Here is a 22,379-nt window from a genome sequence, read left to right as displayed (position 1 = left end):
ACCAGCACAAGGGTTTTGACTATTTGTATTACAGTATATCCTCGGGGCCTGTACTGAGATCAGCGGTACATGCATTGTGGCACATGCACATGGAGATGGACTGTTTCTTCCGCTTAGACTGCAAGCTGTGGAGGGCAGTATGGTCCTCATTTAAACTACTGGATGAATGGAGGCGCAGGGAATAAGTGACTTTTCCCAGATGTCACAGGGAGCCTGGAGTCCCAATCCAGTGCTTGAACTTTCTGGCCTTGGCCTGTAACTAGATAGCAGACTTTTTATAAATGCATTCTTCTGATTGCTGCTGGCTTTTCCTGCTTCATTTTTGACCCAGCAGTCACCTTGTGATATCCTGCCTGTTCGAGAGATTAGCTATTAATGTGGTGGCTGAGGAGTCCCAGGAGAGCAAACGGTACTATTAAAAGTTGCATTGACATTGGACTTTAAACAGGGTGACTTTTTTTTTTTTTTTTTTAAGGTCTGACATCTCACAACCTGCTGGGACCAGAGTCCCAACTTTCCAGTGATATCAAGCATTTGTTTCTCAACTGGATGTCTCATGTGGTATCAGACCTTGTGTTATGCTTATAAGAAGCACACGGGATCTTTTTTAGGGGACAGACAATAGGCCACATTTATTGGAAATACAGCAATTAGCATCTGCACTCAATCAGACCCACACACAATCCTGCCAGTCGATGTTATAGTTACCAGGCTAGAGTCTGGATCAATCTAGTGGCCAGCTAGGTTGAGCACGGGTAGGTAGGAGCCAGGTTCTGTCGGTCACAACACGATGCTCCGGGGAAGTCTTGGCAGGACGAACCCAAAGTTTCATAGCAAGGCACCCTGTTAATATACTGATTTTCCTTCACTGGGACCAATGAGTTTTGCACCGTCATGCTGTAATCAATTGTTATTTGACGAGTGCTTGTTTTTTTTAATTGTCCTTCTCATCCTTTATCTTGTTCTTTCATCAAGTCTCTCAGGGAGTTACCCCAGGCTGGTTTTGATCACAGCTATCTTGTCCCCATTGATAGGTGCCTGTCTCATTTTTTAGAGTCGTCAAATCTGCCCTCTTCTAACATTTCCATAGGGGCGTGTTGTAATCTTCTGGCGCCCTTGCGTCTGTCTTCGGTTCCTCCCTAGAACATCTGGTTCGATGATGGCCTTCACACTTATTTCTTAACACATTCATCATTCACACACAAAACAGAATTGATTTACACAGAACAATTTGAACAGGAACATCAAGTTGCAATGCAAAAGAAAAACAATCATGGCATTCTTTTGCTTATTTTAAAGTGCTAAACCTACAACAAAGTGGTGACCCTAAAAGGTTTGTTACTGCCTTGAAATCAGCCCAGACACAGATTTTGGCTGATGCATCTTTACAAATGCCCATTAGGCCATTCCTTTCTGCTATTCAAAAAGGGTGGCTGGCAGGATATGATCAAATCATACACTAATACATGCTACATTATTATTCTTTATCCTTTTATTCTAAATTATATAAAATACAAACATAAAATCCTACTACTACACTTGGAGTAGTCAGATTGTTCTGCCCGTATTCCTCTTTGGCATTTTTCCAGGACTGAATACAGCAAATCCTGCACTCTCCCTAGGGAAGGAAAGTTTTGCTGGCCTTAAGGGATGGAGAGCAAGAAAGGATTAATTAGGAAGTCCCCTTTGATGTGGTGTCAACAGATGGAATACATCATGATTACCCCTATGGTGAAAACTTCTTTCGGAGATTGGGAGGAATGTTCCTTTGATGGGGGAAGTAAAACAAAAGCAAGCATGTATTGGCAAAAGCCTTGGTAATTATAGGTCTCAGTAATATGGTTCCCCTCGTTATGAAACACACTCAAAAATATTGAAATATTTGTATTGGTTTCAGGGCTGCCCAATCAGCTTTGTGGCTTCATTCTGGGTATCAAAGGGAGGGGGAATTCCTCTCTCGTGACCAAATGGAACTGCGATTTCCACTCAAACCTCATTTCCAAAGGCATTTGTTAACTGAGGTATTTTTGCTGGTAGTGAGGGCCACAGATCTGCAACATCAGGTCTCTGCTCTATGCAGCCGTGGAGGCAGAGCAGACTTGTCCATCAGTGGAGAAGTGGCTCCACCTCTGAGAAACCTGTGAATTTTTTCATCTGCCTCCTCTGCTGTAGGTTTCAGCCCAGCTCCTCCCTGCTTCGGAGCAGAGTTTGTTTTGTTTTAAAAAGTTAACTTCAATTGGCTTCAAGTCTCCAAATTCCCGGGGTCTGCCGCTGTTGGCAGAAGGAATTCCCTATTTCCCGTGGTCAGTCGGACTCTCCATGTTCCCTACTCACCCACACAGATTACAGCGTGGTGGTGAAGGCTACAACAAGAGGGAAAGCCAGACCCCGTGTTTCCCACACCTGCCCTGCTGATTGAGTGCCTGCACGGAGATCGTATTCTGCGCCTATGCTGCAGAGACCCAGGGCCTTCTCAAGTGCTCAGACTGGGCCTGGGTTTCCTGCAGCCTTCCTCACCAAAGTGGGAAAGCTCCCAGGAAACACTGGCCGCACCTCAGCAGCAAAATCTCTCGGGCCTGGCACAGATGATGGCTCCCTCCCCTTCCTATCCCGGTGCAGGGAGAGTGTATGTTGAAGGACAACATCACCGGCCCAGAGAAGTTTCCTACCCAGCCACCGGAGTCCATGCCTCAGCCACCGTTATTGACCATGGAGTAGCTGCCCAGCTCCTGTAGGACAGGTATTGTGGTGTCAGGGAGCTACAGACCAAGGACAGCTTGGTAAGGGGCCCCTGGCCTAACCCTGCCCTCTATTCCACAGCACTTCCTAGTGCTGGCTCAGGGCTACTCCCTACCAGCCATGTCGGCCCAGCTGTCTCCCAGCGCAGCAAGCGGGCCAAGAACTCCTTTTTAAACCTCCAGGGTTGGAGGCTGGTGCCCCCAGGTGGGGTCAGCCTATGTCCAGACCACATCCAAAATCCCCCTCAAACAAATCATGCGTCTCTGAGAAGCTCCCTTCTGGACTCAGTCCATTGCAAAGCTCCAGTATGAGCTCCTTCTTTCTCAGGGCTAGAAAGCCGCTTGTAAGCGGTAATCACGAGGGCCTTCTCTTCTCCGCTGGACTCTGTCTGAAATTTCCCTCTCTCCACCTGAGGAGGAGGATCAAGGGCTGCTTAGGAAAAAGGCCTTTCTCAAGGTATGTGTACAGAGCCGGCAGCAGCAAGTCTCCCAGCCCGGCCTGACAGACTCGGGCTAGCAGGGCTCACGCTAGCGCTCTGAAAATAGCTGTGTAGGCAGCGCTTTGAAGTTGCAGCTCAGGCTGGAGCTGGGACTCTGAAGTGTCTGGGCTTTCTACACAGCTATTTTTAGAGCACTGGCGTGGTGAGCCCTGCTGGTCTGAGTCTGCGGAGGAGAAGCTTGCTCCCATGAGCTGATGTACCAGATGTTCAGACACCTCTCTAGTTGCCTCAGCAAAAAAATACAAACAGGCTCTGGACCTGCCCCCTTCCTACCTATCATCATACTTTGAAATGGATGAAAAGAGAAGAGCAAGGTCCTGGTTGACAAAGAGCAGAACCCTGGGGGTGAAGGAAAAGAGCCCCCCGATCCCCTTCATTGTGAGAGGTGCAAAGTGTTTCCCACCAGCAGGATAAATCCCAATACTCCTCTTTGAGGAGGGTCAGTTTTCAGATTCTGGCCCAGGTCAGGAGGAGGAGGAAGAGGAAGATGACTTTCAGTGAGACTTTTGGTAATAAGTCATGTTTGGAAAACTTTACCCATGATAAATTTCTAGGATTAAGAGTCCATTGTGTATAGGAAAATGTATCCGTGACTTACGTGAAAGCTTTCTAAATCACTTCTAAAAATGGATCTTGGCCTTTTTTTTTTTTTTTTTAAAATTTAACCCAAGTGAGTTAGGAACTCAGGTGCCACACTACCTCCTAGGAGAGATTGCTTTTCTGATACTTAGTGTGTTTGTAGAACCAGTGAGCTCCATGCCTTTATATTAAGTGAATGTGGGCATGGTGGTATTTGGTCAGCAGATATTTCTCTCTGTTCTTCCCCCGTATGTATCCAGATAAAGCTTTGCTGAGGAAGCTACGTCGAACACTTTTTGATTTGATTTAAAAAAGCCCTGTAGAAAGTTGTTCTCGAAAGAACTCTCTCAACAGACCTGCATTTCTCATGATTGTTTATCAGTAGGATTGAAATGGGACGGGCCTTTTGGGGCTCATTCAATCTCTCACGGCCTCTTGTTTGGAATTTTAAACCACAGCAAATGAAACAGCAGTGTGAAGGGTGCTCTGTCCGATTGTCCCAATGCAGATCGCACTGGAGGGAGCTTTGTTAGTCCTCAAGCTAGTGCTGCCTTCCCTCTTTGTTCAGTTGCTCCTGGGATCCCAATGTGTAGTGTCACCTAGATAAAGGCAAAGCAAATGTTCTTGTACATGGGCTTTGTTTTCATTTCATGTGCTCCAATACCCCCATAGGGTATGAGTGAAATCCTGGCCCTATTGATCATTCGTTGGTTGCATCTTCATTAGAGCACAACTCAAGTCTTAGAACAAACTTGGTAAATCTAATAAGAAAAATTCTGGGGAATATTAGCGGCTCCCAGCTGTAAAAGGGGGAATAATACTTGCTGTACCTGCATCTGATGGGTGTGAGGATTCATTGTTTCAACATACCATGGGCCACAAATTCTGTGTGAAGAATGAGAACATAAAACTAGACTAAATTCAGATTGGTAAGGGTAGAAATAAATTGAATTTCCTTGTATCGTCTTTTGCGTCAGGCTTGGGAGTTATAAAGAGTTAAATGAGTTATAAACTGCTCTTTAGTTGATGCTTATAATAGTACTTAGAATTGGTTAGCACATTTTGGACAGAAGGGAGAAACATCCAGAAAGTGCACACAGATAACAGGTGCTTCCTGCAGTAGGTTAAATACCCAGCATATCAGAGAGGGGAATGACTGATCCTCACAGGTTACATCTGACAGTTAGCTCTGTGAAGGATGCTATTGAGGGTTAAAGGAATTCCAGAGCTAGCCTGCAGCAAGGTTAATAGACTGACTATGGAAGTTATGTGAGACAGCTGGTGTGCTTAGCTCTAAAGATGGAAGAGTTCACAGTTCATTGTGCAGCATAATCCCGGTTTATTTTAAAATACATCCTTTGTGAAAATAGTTCTGGGACAATGGAAGCAGGCCCGCCGACAGCAATTCCAGGCCCCAGGGCAGAACGGTCAATGGGCCCCCTAAAAAGGGATGGCTGAGGTTTGATTTGTGCAGGGCGCGGGGCTGGACCACGTGCGGCGGCTGGTGCACACACGCCTGACATCGGGGCGGTGCTGCGCCTGCACTGGCTGGTACCCAGTGAGCTGCTGCTGGCTGCACCATTGGACACACTCTTCCGGCACAGCCAGGGCTTCCACGTGCCCGCCCGGCTGCCCTCGCCGCCAGTATCCCCCCACGCGCACGCCTAGGAGCCCTGCGGCCCACCCCGGTGCTTTAAAAGGGCCCAGGGCTCCTGGCCCCTTTTAAATCACCTGGGCCCCTGGGCAATTGTCCCCTTAGCCCCCCGAGGCAGGACTGAGTGGAAGTGTCAGTTATGAATGATAAAGAACAAGGTACAGGGCATAACCTCCAGCAGAGAACACCCTGCAAACCAATAGGTAATCAGTCATGATTTTAAACACCTCCATGTGTGTCCTGACTTCCCATCTGACCACATCATCTTATCCTTTCCTTTGTCCAACCTCTTTCCCTTCCCCTCCCCGTGTTCGCTCCTGCTCCTTACTTACATTTGGGTAGGGAATCTGACTCTGTGCCTACCTGCCTTTGGACTTAATGTTTCTTTTGGCATTTTCTACAGAGTGGCTTCCCCTCAATGTCACGCTGCCGTTGTTCCAGGGCTGCCACGGGATAGAGGGATCCACCTGTTAAGGTCGCTGCAGCTGTGCTTAAAAATAGGAAATTGACAGGTGAGTGAAAAGTCATCCCAGAACCAAGATCGGCTTTGTCAACTCCTGTTTCCTCTTGTCACACAAATGAGCTAGAACCCCGCCAGTCAGCATGCTAAAGGGAGAAATTAAGGTGACCTTAAACACTCCCTTGTTGCACTTCCCTGATCCAGGATGCTCCTCCACACAAGCTAAAGCAAATTCAAGGCTATTTTAACTTGTGGCAATAGTCCCAAGGGGCTGATATGCCCATAGGGGATCTCTCCCTTTTCCCCCAGGCCAAGTACCCTGCGCCAGCTGCAAGGAGGACGAGGGTGACATTGGGCACTGCTGTGCCACAACAGGATCCCGCTATGCTGGCGTGAGGGCTGCTTTGCGCTGGTGGCACGGCACACAGAGTCTGCATCACAAAACCTGGGCCGTTGTGTCTAAGCCAGGTAGGCTGTGAGAAATCGGCACGCTGGTGCTCCTGCCACTGCCTTTGGGATTGAGTGGGCCCACGTGCAATAAGGAGCCAGGCACAGCGCTGCTCTCTGCTTGGAGTCTATTCTGAATTCAGCACAGGAAACTGGAGAACCATGGAGGAAATTACACAGCACGCAATGCTAACTGCACAGGTGGGGTTGAGTCTGGGTCAACTCATCGTCGTGGAATGATTTGGTTTGGAGAAAAGCAGTGAGGATGTTTCAGGGTACAATAGGGTTGACCAATGCCTAGAGACAGTGTGGCATGGGAGGGGGTTCGTTAGAGGAGCCTGGACTGAAGGACAAGATGATGTAGGGTTTGGTGAAAACTGATCAGTCTGTCCTTTGAATGTGTTCCACAGTATTAGAACTGGGGCAGACTGTATGAAATTAATGGCAGGCACACTTGGGACAGGGTGAAAGCCAGGCTTGCTCCAGCACATGGCTGGTTGGTGGAGTTCAGGAGGCAGATCTATCGTAGAGAGAGATGGGAAATAAAGGTGTGTGGTGGGCTCTCCACCCCACCCACACACGTCTGTCTTCCTGCAGCCTCCTCAGTGAGCAAGTATAGAGGTACCTGCAAGGCAGAGCCCCACCTCACTCAGGCTCCATCTATCTGACTTGAGGTAGAAGCCCTGCTAGCTCGTGGCGTTTGGGCCAACGGTGACATGGATAATTCTACATGAGAACATAAGAATGGCCCTATTGTGTCAGACCAATGGTCCAACTAGACCAGTTCCCTGTCTTCTGACAGTGGCCGATGCCAGATACTTCAAAGGGAATAAACAGAACAGGGCCATTATCAAGTGATACATCCCCTGTTGTCCAGTCCTGGCATCTGGCAGTCAGAGGCATTGGGACACCCAGAGCATGGAGTTGTGGCCCTGATCATCTTGGCCATTGATGGGCCTATCCTCCATGAACTTTGAACCCAGCTATACTTCAGGCCTTCACAACATCCCCTGTCAATGAGTTCCACAGGTTCACTGTGTGTTGTGTGACGTACTTCCTTATGTTTGTTTTAAACCTGCTGCCTACTAATTTCATTGGGTGATCCCTGGTTCTTGTGTTCTGTGAAAGGGTAAATAACACTTCCTTTTTCACTTTCTCCACATCATTCATGATTTTATAGATCTCTATCATATCTCTCCACCCCCCCACCCATCAACTCTTTTCCAAGCTAAACCGTCCCAGTCTGTTTAATCTTTCCTCATGCAGAAGTTGTTCCATATGTTTATCATTTTGGTTGCCCTTCTCTGTTCCTTTTCTATTTCTAATATATCTTTTTTCAGATGGGGCGACCAGAACTGCATGCAGTATTCAAGGTGTGGGTGTACCATGGATTATTGTATGGTGGCATTCTGCTATTTACTGTCTTATTATTTGCCCCTTTCCTAATGGTTCCTAACATTCTGTTAGAGTTTTTGACTGCTGCTGTACACTGAGCAGATATTTTCAGAGAACTATCCATGATGACTCCAAGATGTTTGGGTGATAACAGCTAATTTAGACCCCATCCTTTTCTGTGTGTAGTTGGGATTATGTTTTCCAATATGCATCACTTCGCATTTATCAACATTGATTTTCATCTGCCATTTTGTTTCCCAGTCAGCCAGTTTCGTGAGCCTTGTAACTTAGTTAAGACCAAAGCTGACAGTAATTTTGTTTCATCTGCAAACTTTGCCAGCTCACTGTTTACCCCTTTTTCCAGATCATTCATGAATAGATTGAACAGCACTAGTCCCACTACAGATCCTTGGGGACGCTCTGGTTTGTCTCTCCATTCGGAAAACTGACCATTTATTCCTACCTTTTGTTTCCTGTCATTTAATCAGTTACTGATCCATGAGAGGACCTTCCCTCTTATCCCATGACTTCTTAGTTTACTTAAGAGCATTGGTGAAGGCCCTTGTCAAAGGCTTTCTGAAAGTCCAAGTACACTAGATCCCCGGATCATCCTTCTCCAAATGCTTTTTGAGCTCCCCTCAGAGAATTATAATAGATTGGTGAGGCATGATTTCCCTTTACAAAAGCTGTGTTGACTCTTCCCTAACATACCATGTTCATCTATGTGTTTGATAATTCTGTTCTTTACTATAGTTTCAACCAATTTGCCTGCTACTGAAGTTATGCTTACCGGCCTGTATTTGCGAGGATCACCTCTGGAACACTTGTTAAAAACTGGAGTCACATTAGCCATCCTCCAGTCATCTGATAGAGGCTGATTTAAGTGATAGGTTACATACCACAGTTAGTAGTTATGCAATTTAACATTTGAGTTCCTTCAGAACTCTTGGGTGAATACCATCTGTTTCTGGTGACTTATTACTGTTTAATTTATCAGTCTGTTCCAAAACCACCTCTAGAAACACCTCAATCCGGGACAGTTCCTTAGATTTGTCACCTAAAAAGAATGGCTCAGGTGTGAATGTCCCTTGCAGTGAAGACCAATGAAAAGAATTCATCACAACAGCCTTGTCTTCCTTGAGTGCTCCTTTAGCACCTCAGTTGTCCCACTGGTTGTTTTTCAGACTTCCTGCTTCTGATGTACTTAATTCTTTTTTTTTTGGGGGGGGGGGGGCTGTTGGTTTTTGAGTCTTTTGTTAGTTGCTCTTCAAGGGTTTTTTTTTTTTTTTTTTGGCCTGCCTAATTGTACTTTCCTGGCAGCAGGGCTACTGGGTGAGCTCTTATAAAAAGCAGGGATCAGAGGGGAGTAACTAGAAAGTGAAGACTGTGGCATTTCCTGCCACCTTAGACCAAAGGATGGGAAAGTCTAAGATACCAGCTACAAGGGACAACAGCTTGAACAGACAAAGGCTTGGGATAGTGGCAAGTCCAGCTCTTGGTCAAGGTTTTCAAAAGTGATGGGTGATTTTAGGTGCTCAAGTTGAGACATATTAAAAGGGTCTGATTTTCTTCACAGAGCGCAGCACTTGTTGAAAATCAGACCCCTTTAAAGAGTCTCAGGTTACATACCCAAAATATTTTCTTTTAAATCTTGGCCAAGTTCTGTACCTATTTCCTTTAAAACCACAGAATAACCTGTGGTGTTGTCCTCTTTTTAAGGGGAGAAAAGAGAAATAATTAACATAGAAGCCTAATGGTTGTTCTCAGTGAAGACTGAGTGTTTAAAACATACATTAAAGTTTTTGTGGTAGGTCACTTTTGAGCTATGAATGGAAAAAACATTTGAAAAGAGGACTTAATTAAATGTAGAGCTGCTTGATTAGGCCTCAGAAAACTGTAGGACTAGGTTTATTTACTGCATACAGCTGTGCAGGGTAATGGATAAAGGATTTAATACAAACTTTCTCTGAATGGGAGGGAGGAAGGAAGGAATATGCAGTTTGCAGGAACATGTACCCAGCTGTTTTCATAAAATAGGGAGCTTTTATTTAGAACTACATCTTATGGAGTAATAATTGCATTGGAATGAAGTGGCTGCCTTAGACAATTTTACCTAATGAAACTTCACCGGTATGTTTGAAGAAAACAAAGTTTTCATTTGAAATCCGAGTGGAACCAGTTCTCAAATCTGAAACCACCAACTGCATAAATGATTTTATTTTATTGCATGATGTACAGTACAATTAAAGTGCAGTCAGAACAGAAATGGCAACCCCGAGAAAAGAGAAGCCAGTCTAGTTTTGTATCTGGTAACAGCAGAGCTGGAATCGCATAGCAGTCTATACCACCACAAATGAATTTTGTGAGGCGAAATGCACTGATCCAGATCAGAGTCCTAAATATGTTTCCGCCTACCCAGATAGGTGGCTCAGATCGCATGGAATGGAACATAAATATTCACAGGAGCGAGAACGTGGATTGGCTGCGGGGACTGGGAGTCAGGACACCCGGTTCTGTTCTCTATGCTGCCACTGACCAGCAGTGTGACTTCCCCTCTCTGTGCCTCTGTCTGGTAAACTGCTTGGGGCACACAGGGACTGTGTCTCACTATGTGTTTTGTACCACACTTAGCACAATGGGGATCTAGGTTGGAACCTGCTGTAAATCAGAGAACTAATAATGAGAGATCAAACTTGCAATGGGGCAAAGCAGAGAGTTACTCCATGAAGAGTGTTACCTTTTAATAAAGCCTCTTGCTGCCATCTGGCATGTATGAGCAAGCGAGGGAGTAACACTCGACCAGATATTTATTCCTTAAGAACAGGGCCTCACAGACGTGATTCATGGAGTCCTCCTTGGCTGGGCACCAAAGGACCTTCTCAGAACCAACTTGTGGGGAAAAAGGGGCCATTGGTCCACATGAGGTGGTCCACAAAATGAAAAGTGGGAGAATCCTTGGCCTAGGGTAGTAGTCCTGCTCCACTAAACCCACAGGTGAAACTAAAGTTCCTGGGCCTCAGAGGAGGTGCCTCCTAGGTTTCTCTTCTACCCTGCTGTGTCCTGTACTTAGGTAACTAATTTACATGTAAGCCAGAAAAGACCAGAAACATACGTGAGGGATGTGGAAGAGGGGTTTGCTACACGAAAAAGTTTTACACAGTCAAATCATGTTGTCTGGAAAAATGGGCTCTGTCGTGGAAATTTACTAACACGCAAGTGGGTCAGGGTGACAGCTTTAATAAGACTCTCAATACTCCATTGTTTATGATAGTGGCTTCAATACATTAGGCTCTTTCTAGACCTACAAGAAGGCATAGCCCCTGTCCTAAGGAGCATGCAGTCTAAGAGGAGGCAGGTTGACGTAGATTTGTACAGGAAAAAAACCCCAACCCCTTTTCAAATCTCTAACATTCACTATAGACAGCATGGCAGAAGTGAGTTAAGAGGGACTGAAAAGCAGAGAGGCTAGGGCCGTTACCTGCACAAAATTCTCTGTTACTCACACACTCTAGGGCACCCACCCTTACCCCGTTCCTAGGGCTCAGGCATAACCCTGTCAGTTTAAGTACCCACCCTCCCCCAATTCCTTGGGCTCAGGGTGTAATTTTCTGCGGGTTTGCAGGACCTTTTACCAGTGAAAGAGCCTTACATGGTAATATCCTTATCCTCTATTTATGAACAAGCACCAAAACCAGACTGCACACACTACACGTACAGTGCTCACCACTCCCAATCAGGCAGATGAACTTGATGGCCAGTCAGGATCAGGTCCATCTGGGGGAACTCCAGTTTCTGCACGGTGTCATTGGCAGAGTGTTGAAGTTTGGCAGCTCTGTTCTTGGCGCTGTGTCCTGGAGTTTGTTCCCAAAGAACTTTCTTTTGGACCCAGTTTATATAGTGAAACTTGAGCCCTGCTGAGCTAGACCTTAACCAATTATTTAACTAAAATTTAACTACCCAATCCTACCGAAATTCTCTAACCAATCCTACCCCACCACCTTAATTAATTTACACCTACCAAAATTAATGATGTAACAGACAAACAATTAAAGAACCGGACAGAGATCAGACAGACAGACAATAGGGAAGCGGGGACCATAATGACAAAACAATAAAGAAATGAGGATTTCACAACCACCATTACTGATAAGGTTGTCAAACTAAGTTTTCTTTAACCATCTTAAGATCGGTTTCTTTATCTGGCGATAGTGGAGGCCATTAGGACGGGGTCTCCTTAACAGCCGATATTACATTGTTTTAATGTAATTTAGATGGACTGTAAGGATGTGACTTCCTGGTTCTTCGCTAACGGCTGCTGTTCTTTTAACCTGACTGCAGATGAAGGCCTTGCGCCTTGCAATATGGCTACAAAGGCCTTATCCTTACAGCCTTGCAGATGGATTCTCACAGGTCATACCTTGCCTAGGGGGCCATGTGGAAGACGACACGGAGGCAGTTGTTCAAGACATTGACAAATGGGTGGAAGCACTGGTGGAGTTGAGGGTCTATAATTAGAGGTGGTCGGGGGGACAGAGTTATAGAGCGCTTGAAAGGAGGTGCCAAGTACCAGGGTGAGAGCTAGCAGGAGGGAAGCGATGCACTTTTACTGACAGCTGAAGAAGATGAGTTTTACCCTGTGATATAGGGTACAGTAGTACACTTATTAGTTATTTCATAGTTAACTTCTGCAAGAATAGGGAGGGTCCACTTGAATCCTCTCCACAACATATTTGGAGCTAAGCTCTTCACAGTATTTGTCTCAGTAGAAATATTAAGCATTCACAAGGCAGAGTTCATGCTTACTGTTCCAATCAAAATAGGCACAAATCCATACTCTTTCCCCTGAGGTTGATGAGGGCAACCACAAGTAACTATAGATTTTTCAAACTGCAGCCCTTAAACATGCTTAGTAGAGTAAAAAATAGTATAACAAAGTAATAATAGTAGTTGGGAAATCGGTGAATCGTTGCTTTCCAGGAAAGGAATTTCAGTCCATTAGTAAGCCTGCATCTTGTCGGTTTCCTTTACTGGGAAAAGTCAGTCAAAGAATTGCACTGCACTGACGCTGTTACTGTATCGAGAGAGAAAAAAGTTGTTTTTTTAAAGAAGGTAGCAAATATTTTTAGTTACTTAAAATGATCCAAACCAGAAGTCAATTACTGCAAACTACAAATGGCAATTTATAGTGTGTGTGAACTGAGGGCTGTTCATGCTCTGTTCCTATCACTGTGGTGCTTGTGATGTTTGAACGCTAGTTGTGAGATGGGGAATTTAAATTAATTATCCAGGTGACTGTTTCTGATGCATAGACGTTAGGGAAAGAAACGTCTTGCACCATCATTTCCAAGCTTTTCTGAAATGAATCTTTTCTGTTGGTCAATGCCTAGTATTTGCATAATGATATTTCTCATCCCCCCCCTCTCAAAGTGCTTTACACACCGTAAATCCCTCACTGAAATACTGCTCACTCAAGTGTAGAATGTAGCAGCTGTTTAATGGCTCACAATAGCATTAGGGGCCGGTCTCTGTAGGGGGAAGGAATTTGAAGTTGCGGAATATAACACATTGCTAGATTCTTCTGACTGTCGAGTGGCAGCAAAAGAGACTTGCGTATGATTAGACTCCTCTTTCTCTTCTTTAGACCCTGGCTGTTTTTCAGTTTGAACTGGTGAGCCAGAAAAAAAACTATTTTGCTGTGTATACTTGCATCTCTTTCTCAAGGTGCCTCAGAGGTGAAAGTAAGCTGGTACGGTACGGTACAGGGTACCGGCAAGAGCTGGTACACCGTGCCGACTGGACCAACTTCTCCAGCAGTGATTTAAAGGGCCCAGGGCTCCAGCCCCTGCGGGGAGCCCCGGGTCCTTTAAAGCGCTGCCAGAGCTCCAGAAGCGATTTAAAGGGCCCAGGGCTCCCCGCAGTGGCAGGAGCACCAGGCCCTTTAAATCGCCTCCGGAGCCCTGCCGCCGCTACCCCAGCCCTAGCCTGAGCCCTGCCGCCCCGGTGTAGCGGCGGCAGGGCTCTAGCGGTGATTTAAAAGGCCCGGAGCGTCACGGTGGCTGGAGCCCTGGGCCCTTTAATTCGCCCCTGAGTCCCGGGGCTCCCAGCCGCCTCTGCAGCTGGTAGCTCCAGGATGATTTAAAGGCCCTGGGGCTCCCAGCCACAGCCAGAGCCCCAGAGCCTTTAAATCTTGAAAGGCCCCGCCTCTTCCGGTTGAGGCCACGCCCCGCTCAGGACTCCAGCGTACTGGTAAGTCCTTTAAGTTACTTTCACCCCTGAGGTGCCCACCCACAGGTGGCGATTAGCTAACACATATACAGTACCTCTGCGTCAGCTTATGAAGCAATATCTGGATCCACGGTGCATTGGGATGCACGCAGGCTCTCTGTTTACTCTTCAGGGTAAGTCTGTGAAATATAATGGGGTCATTTTAGCTTCTCATAATATCAACCCTTGGGAAATCTTCCAGGAGGTCACCTAGCGAGAAGAGCCGAGGCAGATTACAGTTCTGTGGGGCCGTGGCCAGATCAAGTGGGGGCCCCTCCCCACCCTTTTAGCCTGCAGCCACCTCATCCCCCACCCTCCTGGCACTCCTGCTGGGGAGTGGGGTCAGAGCATGGGGGCTTCCCCCACTCCCCAGCACAGGAACACAAGCGGAGCAGGTCAGGGTGCAGGGGCATGAATTTTTCCAGGACCACCCAATTGGCTGGGGCCCCTGAGCACGGGTCCCATTGGCCCAGTGGCTAATCCGCCACTGCAGAAGAGTAATTCTGCAGTGTTCAAGTGGGAGCTGGGTTTGGCTGTGTGGAACTGGCAATTTCAGCATTCAGTATAGTGCACCGGTGCTGACCCCAAGGGCATGTCTTCACTCAGAGCTAACTTGGGTTCTGACATGGGTGCTGCCCCAACCCTCCTGCTGTCCACACGCAAAGCTCTGACCCTGGTTTGATAGTGGTGCTCTAAACCCAGGCTAGCTGGCACGGCTGTGGGTGTGGGTTAAATCTCAGGTGTTGCTTTCACTCAGGCCAGTAACACACCCACTTTGCAGTCAAGGTGCAGGCTAAACCACTCAAGTGTTGATAGTCCTAAATGCCTTCTCTCAATTATCCCTGGGTGCTCAGAAGGACAGACAAGTTCTCCCACAATTCATTGGGAAAGATTCCTAGAGCAGCTCAAACAACGTTGTTCTTACTGTAGCACAAAACCCATGGTGAGGATATAGTACATTTTGGTGTGACTTTGTGACTTTGGTTGCTTACATCCCAGCTCACTCTGCAGTGAAGATATAGCCTAAGGGCATGGCTACACTTGCAGATGTAGAGCGCTTTGAGTTAAACCAGCCTTCGTAGAGCGCAGTAGGGAAAGCGCTTCAGTCTGTCCACAGTGACAGCTGGAAGCGCACTGGCGTGGCCACATTAGCAGCTCTTGCAATGGCCACAGAGAGCAGTGCACTGTGGTAGCTATCCCAGCATGCAAGTGGCTGCAACGTGCTTTTCAAATGGGGGTGGGATGGAGTGTGACAGGGAGTGTGTTGTGTGTATGTAGGGAGAGAGAGAGTGGGTTTTTGGGGGGCTGAGAGCATGTCAACAGCAGCAGACCCTCCCCCCATCTCTCTCTCTCCCTCACACAGCATTCCACAGTAATGGTTGCTTTGTCTTGGAGCAGATCAGTAGCCGGTTTTCAGAAACGGAGCTTTCAAAGGGCATATCGGCATTCCTGCAGCGATTCCAAAACAATGACAAGAGTGGCCACTTGACTTAAGGGGATTATGGGACGTTTCCGGGGGCTGATCAGAGCACAGTAATGCAACATCTTGTTCACACTGACGCCCGGGCGTTTCAGCCAAGGCGCACCAAGTGTTACTGCTCTCGCCGAGATGGAGTACCTGGAGTGCTCTAGCTGTGGAGTGAGAGCGCTCTACGTGCTTTGCCAGTGTGGACGGGTAGTGAGCTAGGGCACCCGGGGCTGCTTTAATGCGCTCTAAACTCACAAGTGTAGCCAAGCCCTGAATGTAGACCAAACACGTGCAATGGGCTTTCAGCAAAGCAGGGTTTACCTTATTTTAAGCAAGGTTAAATCCTGACTAGCAAAATTGGTGCAAATCTCTGAATATCTTTGTTTACACTTAGGATAGGTATAGAGAGGAGTTTATGGCTGTGTTGTAACTCAAGTAACAATTGGCAATGAACCAATTGAGCCAACTCCTCTGTAAATGCCAGTTTAGATACTCTTTGCAAATGTTTGTTCCAGGACACACGCAGTTGTGATGTACCCCAGGCAGAGCCCTACAGTAAACCTCAAAAATCTGTGCAGTTGTAATGCTGACAGACCCCGCTGTTGTCGGTGGTCAGGATCGAACCGGGGACCTCTGGAGATTAGTGCATGAGCCTCTACAGCATGAGCTAAAAGTTACTGGCTGGTAGCTGAGGTGTAGAGCAGACTCATTTTCTCTCTCCATTTAAGTGGTCTCGGACCACTAAATGGGACAGAACACCACACCCAGGTGGTGTGGGGGTGACAGTGTCTAAATTAGCATTTACAAAGGTGCGAGCTAACTTGAATTAACTGGCAACTAATTAAGTTGAGTTCCAATGGGGCCACAAACGCTTAGGGGTGAGCACAGGTGCAGGTATCCTGCATGCTCAGACAGGGCTATTCCTGAGTGCAGATACGGCCTAAATTAAACTGACAAGAGCCATGTTTACATCAAGTGAACAGAGTGTCCACAGAGCGATTTGCGCCAGGGCTTGTCTACACTGGACATGTATACCACTCTAAGCTAAAATGTGAATTTAAAACATTAAATGTTTTACTGGTATAACTCCCCACATGGACACTCTAATTGGAATAGGAGCGGCTTTTTTTGGTTTACTTTATGTCACTTTGGAAGGAGTTCAAACTAAATTGGAGAAAGCTACCCTTATTCTGGATTAAAAGTGTCTGTGCAGGGAGTTATACCAGTATGGCTATAGAGGTTTAACTTCTCAGATATAACTGGAAACATTTCTTGTGTAGGCAAGCCCTGAGACACCGACCTTTTCTAGACTAGGAAAAAGCACCTGTGGATTCCTTGTGTGGCAGCTAACACGTTTTAATTAAGTGCTCTTAATAATAAAAAATAAAGTTAGCTGGTTATCTTCAACTCTGGGCTCTCCTCTCTTCTTAAAGGTCTGCTCTCACTGCTAAAATGTTTTGAAATAGCACTTCCTTAAAGCTTGGTAGCTAAAGCCTGCCCTTACACACTGAGGCCTTGTCTACGAAATTGTGCAGCTTTACTTGTGTAGTCAGAGTTAAAGTACAACCTGCCCAGGTGGGTTATACTGGTGTAGAGGTGCTTAATACTGGTATAGCTATTCCTGTACAAGGAAGGGGAATAGCCCATACTGGTCTGAGGCACCTTTATACTGGTATGGCTGACGCATACTAGGGCTTGTACTGGTAAAACTATTTCAGTTTAAAAAAAACAAAATCATACCCCTTAACTGAAATAGCTATATCTGTTACAATTTTCAAGGGTGTACCAGGCCCACACTGTCCCAGTTTAACTAAATATGTGATTTAGAGTTACCTCACCTCCTGAGCTACGGAGCTGGGCCCTAGGTTCCCTGAGCACAGGGCGGAGGTTGGTTATTTGACCCGCCTGGCTGTTTTTTAAATGGATTTGACAGTTGCCAGAAAAATAAATTAATCTGCTGTGTTTTTTGTTTGTTTTTTTTAATATGGGTCTAAAGATCTGCATCATCATCACAATGCACTGGGCTATCGAATGAGAAAAGTTTCTGTGGCCAGCTAAAAATGCTGCAGTGTCCCCACTTCCGCACTTTGAGATAACAGATCAAACCTGCTGAAATACAACAGCTGTTTGCCCACCAACGCGCAAGTGCACGGAGCATGTGTGTGAGAGAGGATTTGAGTCACAAGAGTGAGTATAGGTACGGGGGGAGGGGGAGTGGTTGTGGAGTTGCCTTGTGGGTTGGGGTTGCGGTTGCGGTGGGCTTGCCTTTTGGGGGTGGATAGGTGCTGGGGGTTTTGCATTTCAAAGGTGACTTTAAACTGATGCAAACCCCTCTGTGGATAAGGTGTGAACTTGATGTAAACATGGCTCTTGTCAGTTTAACTTACCTCAGTCAATTGACAGGTAAGTCATACTGATATAACCAGTTTTAAATCGCTTATAAGGGTGTCTTGTAAATGTACACATGGACTTGCACAGGATTCAGCTAAATCAGTTGAATCAATCACTATCTTAGTGAAACCAGTGCAATTTGTGCGTGTAGATGTAACCCAGTGCTCAGTGCGAGTTCATTATGGCCCCTAGCTACATAATCTGGCATTTTAACTCATGCTGTAGAGACTCATGTGTTTAGTTCTGGAGCTTCCCAGTTCAGTATCTGGTATGTTGGCCAAGATGGCAGCTGTCACAGAAACAAAACCCAACACGTTTTAAAAGGCACCTTTCCTTAGTTTAGACTAGGCCAGTGAGGATTCAGAGGTCACACCCCATTAAAGTGAATAGAGGCATTTCACATCCTGGCTAGGGGCAATTCTTGCCTCTTTTTGCATGGAGGTCTCGGATTCAGTAGAATCTGTTACAATTAATCTACAAGAGGTCTGGCAGGATCTCAAGAGTTGAGGCAGGACATGTATAAACAACCCCTGGATAGAAAACTGATCACACAAACTACTCAGTGAATGAATGCCAAAAGAAATTGCATAAATTGAGGGTCATTGGCGTTCCAACTTACATAATCTCCTTCCTTCTACACTGAATCCCCTGAGGAATCACCTCAATAAATCTAATCTTCCAAGCACTGATGACATCTGAGGTTTGCTTGCGGCATCTGCATCTCTGGTTGGTTAGAAGGCTTTCCAGAGGTAGGCCTGCAACAGGAAGTGATGAACAAAATCATCTTTTTGTCTCTGTTAGCCAAAAATTGCCAAGGCCCAAACCCATTCTAAGCTACTACGGAGAGCACATCAAAAATAACCTAGCCTCAAAACGAATAAACACTAATGAAAATAACCGTTGAATTTACAGCACTGTCTTTTTGACTATGAGCCATAGCCGTGTGAGGGAAAGCGGGATGGGAGTTAAGGGTATTTTGTTGTCCTCCTTCAAACTCTCTCCCTCTCTTTCGTGATACCCGCAGAACACTTGACAATGTTTAGGCAACTCGTATGCTATGAGCGCTGTTTATCATGCTCAATAGTATCATTTCCTTATGCCGCCGGTTGGTTGGTTTGTATTTATCTGTGGTCTACAGTCTTAAACTTAGTCCCTGCCCTGAAGAATTCATAATCTAGATCTTTGCTTGTACAGTGCCTAGCACTTTGGTGCCCTGACTTCTAGACTCTACCATAGGACAAGTAATTAATAATACATTTATTTTGTGCCCATGGAATAATACATTTATTCTATGCCCATTACAGGGCTTTGTGGAGGGATGCTGGGTCGCATGGCACTCCATGGACATCAGTGGGGTTCCACAGAGGAACATTAGCTGACCCACGTGCAATCAGTTTCAGGATCAGACCTGTTAAGCTCAGATGTAAATTAACAAATGCCCTCATCCTGTGAGTTACTCCATGTGGGTACAGGAGTCCACCTGCAGGGAGTAACTTACAGGACTGGGGACAAAGACCTTAAAAGGTGGAGGAAGCAGTGAAGGTTTTCTGCAAGCCTGTATATTACACTGTACTGTAATTACAGAAGTGAGGTATCTTTGGAGGTAACTAGTTTGGAAGAAGGTTAAAATTGGAGATAGACGCTGAAATGTGGAGCCTAAAGGCATGTCTACACTGCAGCTGCAGTGCGCCATTATGTGGTGTCGTGCCGTAGCGTAGATGCTTCCTCCGTTGACAGAAGGGGTTTTCTGTCAATGTCATCTCTGTGAACGGCAGTAGAAAGGTCAACAGAAACATTTCCATTGTCCTAGCACCATCTCATTGGGCGTTAGATTGCCATAATCATGGCATTCAGGAGTGTGAGCTTTTCACACCCCGTGTGATGTAGCTAGGTTGATCTAAATTTTAAGTATAGACCAGATCTATTTAAGTGGAAACTAGTTTTCTAAGGCTAGGTCTACACTACCCGCCTGAATCGGCGGGTAGAAATCGACCTCTCGGGGATCGATTTATCGCGTCCCGTTGGGACGCGACAATCGATCCCCGAATCGGCGCTCTTACTCCACCAGCGGAGGTGGGAGTAAGCGCCGATGACAGAAAGCCGCAGAAGTCGATTTTGCCGCCGTCCTCACAGCGGGGTAAGTCGGCTGCGATACGTCGAATTCAGCTACGCTATTCACGTAGCTGAATTTGCGTATCTTAAATCGATTCCCCCCTGTAGTGTAGATGTACCCTAAGTGCTTAAGCCGCTTCTGAAAGTTTTACCCATTATCCTGCTCTCCCCAAAATAAACAAGCTCCAACTTTTTCCTTCTGTTCTAGTGAGTTGGATTTTTTTTATAATGAAAATGTTTGCCTTTTGGTTCAGCCAAAAAAATCATTGGTTTTGCTATAATAGTTTTTTCCATGTTTGAGTTAAATTGTGTTAAGTTTAACCAAGACATAATAACCGTCCATGTAATATTACTTTAAATATTTATTTTAGTTTCAGTAATAAGGGTTTTTATTTTAGAAGCTAAGGCCCATTTTTAACGAAGCAGGCAATTAGGAGATGAAACTCAGTGGGAACTAGTCTCTCAAGTACTTAAGTCACTTTTGAATATGGGCACTTCTGAAAATTTACCCAATGTTTTACACAGCCCATTAGTTCTACCATTATGTACAAAACAAGTGATTGGTACTTTAAAAAGAATAATTGTTACAGTAATAATTCCTTTTGCAATGTTATTGCAGTGAAGTGACCGAGTGTAAAAGACAACTGCAAGAAAGGAGAAGTGGGGTCCGGGGGAGTCAAAGTATTGACAGTGCCAGTCCCGCAAAGGTACATACACATGCTTAACTTAAAATATTGTTAGCAGTGTCATTGTCTTCAATGAAGTCTACTACTTGCAGTGCATAAAGATAGGCATGTGTAAGTTTTTGCAGGATCAGGGTCAATATTACTGATGCCTTGATATTTTCTTTGACTAATTAGGTACCTCTGCTTAGCATGCAGTAGGTTAATTTTTCCAATATCATTACAGGCCCAATCCTGCTCACATAGGACTCAATGGCAAAACTCCAATTGGCTTCAGTAGTAGCAGGTATCAAGTCCTAACTCTTAGTTTAGAGTTCCAGGTAAGAAAACCAAACATCGAAGGCCACAGTTTCTGTGGTGATGCTATACTGTAGATATTAAAACTGAATGCTTTGACGTCTGTTTCACCAGTAAAATGATTGGAGTTTGCAGCTGACTCCCAGACTGCTGCATGTAATTAATAAATTGTCATATTAAGTTTCTTATTCAAAGTCACTAACAAAAAATGGTTAAGACAAATTTGAACAGAAATAGAATTGTGGAATTTTACAGGGACTGGGTGGAACATATTTAATCTCATTTTACCCAGTTAAGAGGGTAAAAAAGGTGTGGCAGTACTGGTGAACCAAAATGAACCAATAATCTCTCCCTGCCTAGAGTTGTAGAGAGGGAGAATTACTGTAAGATGCATGAGAGAGAAATAATAATTTACTCCCCATATGAGAAATCACAAGCCTTTTTCCCAGTTACATCATTTATGTCAAAATATAGTTTCATTGTAACTAACATTTAAAATGGGTTAATTAAAAAATGCAGTCTGTTCTGTCTCATTTGCAGTGTTGCATTAATATTTTCAAGTATGTCTTATTTTGGATGTTATAAGGAGAAAAGCAAAATAGGGAGTACTGTACATGGGTTTGGACTATAAAGTACTATAAATAGTATGTGTGTGTAGATAGTCCTATTTACTGGTTTGTGTATTCCATTATAACACAATGTAATGTAAAAAGCAATACAAGTATAGGCTCCAGTCTTGCATACCCCCAGGCACTGAAATGGAGCTGTCCGTGGTGGGGCAAGGTGGCACTCTCTGGATCTGTGCATGGGTATGAGAATCTGCCTGCACAGTTCAACTTTCAGAATCAGGGCCTTACTAATCGAGGGGTAGGAATAGCGCCTAAGCCAAAAGGAGAGGCATAGCTTATAGGGCTTATTGACCGGTTCATGGTGAAAATTACATCCTTTTAAAAGCCAATTATACAAGAGCGTGAAGTTCTAGTAGGAAAAGTTACTCACCAGTCAGGGTAGTGAGGTCAGTTACAATCAGGGCTATTGCCAGGACTACAGCCAGGTTCTTCATCTTGGCCTCTGTTAGACTGAACGCAGCTTGAATGATACTTCTTTTTATTTCCCTCCAAAAAGGGGAACTTGCAGATTAGCCTTCACAATGGAATTTTCTATTCAGAGTCCTGTAATATACGGAAACAATTTCTTCTCATGGTTTTTTTTTTTTTTTTTTTAAAGTGTCTTGCCTGGACTTCTCTCATTCCTTCCTCTTAAGAGCCAAATGTGGTGGGTGTTAGGGGTTAGAGTACCACAAGAACATATGCAAATTTGCAATTGGGAATGTGGCGTGGCACCCCTTCTGCCTTGCTGGACCTAGTGCTCCCTCTTCTGGCAGGGACATG

The 22,379-nt window shown here is 45.4% G+C and overlaps 1 protein-coding gene across 1 annotated transcript; it reads right to left on the bottom strand.

Annotated features, from left to right (window-relative positions):
• Positions 1–11,273: 11,273 nt before the first annotated feature.
• Positions 11,274–22,056, bottom strand: LOC117878201 (C-X-C motif chemokine 13-like). Its single transcript, XM_034772256.1, has 4 exons — positions 21,988–22,056; positions 18,516–18,651; positions 14,094–14,177; positions 11,274–12,844 (listed from the first exon to the last, which is right to left on the bottom strand). Exons 1-4 carry the CDS (start codon positions 22,049–22,051, stop codon positions 12,811–12,813), a joined length of 318 nt encoding a protein of 105 aa, XP_034628147.1. The 5' UTR covers positions 22,052–22,056; the 3' UTR covers positions 11,274–12,810.
• Between the last annotated feature and the right edge of the window lie 323 nt (positions 22,057–22,379).

This window comes from Trachemys scripta, chromosome 5 (genome assembly GCF_013100865.1).
Source record: "Trachemys scripta elegans isolate TJP31775 chromosome 5, CAS_Tse_1.0, whole genome shotgun sequence".
In the NCBI taxonomy this organism is placed as follows: Eukaryota; Metazoa; Chordata; order Testudines; family Emydidae; genus Trachemys; species Trachemys scripta.
This window is presented reverse-complemented; position numbering and strand designations above follow the sequence as displayed.

Bases quoted from the DNA above. Each gene is read 5' to 3' on its own strand.
- LOC117878201 (XM_034772256.1), bottom strand. From the start codon at position 22,051: ATGAAGAACCTGGCTGTAGTCCTGGCAATAGCCCTGATTGTAACTGAC. The intron at 18,652-21,987 runs GTGAGTAACTTT...TTCCTGTTGCAG, and splicing joins TGACCTCACTACCCTGACTG to GCCTACCTCTGGAAAGCCTT. The intron at 12,845-14,093 runs GTACTGTATATG...CTCTCGATACAG, and splicing joins CTTCATAAGCTGACGCAGAG to TAACAGCGTCAGTGCAGTGC.